Below are 2,463 nucleotides of genomic sequence, written 5' to 3' on the forward strand. Positions count from 1 at the left end.
GATGAGCTAACGCCTCTCGTGGTACAGTAGCAGCATCACGCGCGAAGAGGAAAGGGTTGATAAATGATTTTCCTCCTCCCACCAAGAGAATAACGCAGAGTCAATTCTTCGTTCCGTGTGCCTCTCTCAGTGGCCTCAGTATCCTATCTATCCAACACCTCATGGAAGCGTACGCCACGGGGAGGAGGAGGACGACAGGTTTCCTGCCCCGATGAATCAACCTTATGAGACCAGTAAACAGCCTCCTGACTTATTCATTACGATGTAGGTCTTACACGGTAAGTCATGGAGAATGGATGGAAATGGGATGGAAAACCCGATTTACAATAATAAGCTCTCCATCCACGTAACACCATATTACGTATATGTAAGAATGTCTAATAAAACCTATATCGACTGGTTTGGTCTTAGCAGGAGGTATTAATTATAATGCAATAAAAAATGAACACAACACAAGGATATAAAAGCTAGAAGCCGCAGTTTCATCATCATCGTCGTCGTTTTCTTTCTCTTTTCCCTTATTTAAGAGAAGGAAGCGAAAAGAAAAAAAGGAAAAGGATAAGGATAAAACGAAAATGATAAACATAAGACCAGAACGGAACAGATGGCGTGGGAGCGGGGAAAAAAAGGGCAATCAAAGCAAGTACCTGGAGGAGGAGATCACAGACATAACAAAATGGGAAAGCCCCTTGGCCACCTCATTCCCTTCCCTCTGATATGGATAAACTAAATCACATCACAACAGGATCTGCGATATGCGCAGAGAGGGGGTTGATCAGACATCGACGCATATATTAGGACAAACATGATCAGGTATCTATCATCTATATCGGCTTGCATCTTTGTTTCAAAGAGTCAAATTCACCCAAAACTTTGTTTAAAACAAAAGGATGGACAGCTAGTTAAAGGGATGAAGGGAGAAAAAGGGAGATAAACGATGGTTCCAGAGATGGAAAACTTGAGAAAATAGAAATCCTTCGTGATTAGAATGGCAAACATGGAATTAAAGTTTGGGGAGACGCGCAAAAACAATAAATGAGGGGTGGAAAATTCACGATGCGTACGCGATGAATGGAGGCAACAAGGAGGTTGGAAAGAAACAGAATGAATGAAAATGAAAATAAAAAAAGAATTACTGGAAGCAAGAAGGAAGAAAATACTTGAGTTGAATGATAATAACGGCGAAAATTAAAAATGAAATGAAGGTCTGAAGGAAGGGAATGAAGAAAAAGTAGAACGTAGGAACAAAGGTATATCAAAAACATAGGACGAGATAATGCGGAATTCCGTTATTCACTCTCAAATAAACCAATCCAAATCAACTAGAGAAGAAATAAAAGAAAATGAAGAAAATAAATAAGAGATCATAGCAGACGAAGTTTTTAATCCATTTTCACGTGGGTTTATCACACCCAATCCGTCCCAACAGCGCTTTCCGGTCATTTTGATCAGTCAAGGTAACTCGTCCTCGTCCGGTCCTGATTCGCACGGGATGATGACCTTGCCCCGAGGATGATGAGACAGAACTCCCAGACACGATCGCCGTGCCATTCCCACGACCACCATCCCTAACACCAGCATTCCCTTCCGTCCTTAAATTTTGCGAATCCACCTCTTCGTCATCTTCTTCCTCATCATCACTCCGCGAATCCTCTGCCGACCCACTCTTCAGAACCTTGACAGCTACACGTAGAATCATCGTGAACCATAAAATCGCGAGGATCTGCAGGAATAACAGGAAAGAGAGGAAAACCCATTTGACGCGTGGACTCATGCAAATGCGACCGCCCAGATCTCGGAATGGCTGGAGGAGGTGGCTCCAGTTGTTTAGGTCTATGGATGCGGCGCCGTCTAGGGTGGCGTTTGCAGCGGGTGAAATCATCTCGGTTGTAGTTGCAGAGTAGCAACCATAGGGCATAACGTCTGGGACGTTGATATAGATAGACCACCAGAGGAGATTGTAGACGATATGGCGGGAGATTACCCAAGTGACAAGGAAGACTATGAAGCCCACCGTGCAGGCACGTTCGTACCCGAGGTATTTGAAGATTTTTGCGGCCTATATTGTTGATTTCGTGTTAATTATCAATTTTCAACATGCCTCTAGAACTGGTTGGTCTAACGCGGTGGAAGAGAAAGTATGTTTGCTAGCTTACCGGCAGCAGAAAATCAACAATGTCCATAATGCAGAGGACGACGTTGGCGACATTATAAAAGCCATAGACGTAAGCAGACCCTAACAGGGTGCTTGTGACTATGTGATGGACCAGCATCTGACAATAATCTTTGCGTCTCTCCTCAATGTTGATAACAAGGATCTGTTGGAACCAGAACGCCAGCTGCGTCAGACAGTACCATTTGAAGACACCAGAGATATCTCTGGAGGGCCAATCGGTCCATATCTCGCGGAAATTATAACGCTACTTAGAATTGTACCAAAGGAACTAAAAATATAATTGAAGG

General features: G+C 43.5%; 1 protein-coding gene across 1 annotated transcript in view; it reads right to left on the reverse strand.

Annotated features, from left to right (window-relative positions):
- Positions 1-1,393: 1,393 nt before the first annotated feature.
- Positions 1,394-2,463, reverse strand: part of HCAG_08955 (conserved hypothetical protein) — a gene marked incomplete at both ends in the record, with an annotated part of 1,848 nt that continues 778 nt past the window's right edge. The window contains 2 exons of the mRNA XM_001536070.1: positions 1,394-2,059; positions 2,157-2,318. Coding sequence (XP_001536120.1) covers positions 1,394-2,059; positions 2,157-2,318 — 828 coding nt within the window. The remainder of the gene's footprint in view (positions 2,060-2,156; positions 2,319-2,463) is intronic.

The sequence above is a fragment of the Histoplasma capsulatum genome, genomic scaffold (assembly GCF_000149585.1).
Source record: "Histoplasma capsulatum NAm1 scaffold_14 genomic scaffold, whole genome shotgun sequence".
Taxonomy (NCBI): domain Eukaryota; kingdom Fungi; phylum Ascomycota; class Eurotiomycetes; order Onygenales; family Ajellomycetaceae; genus Histoplasma; species Histoplasma mississippiense.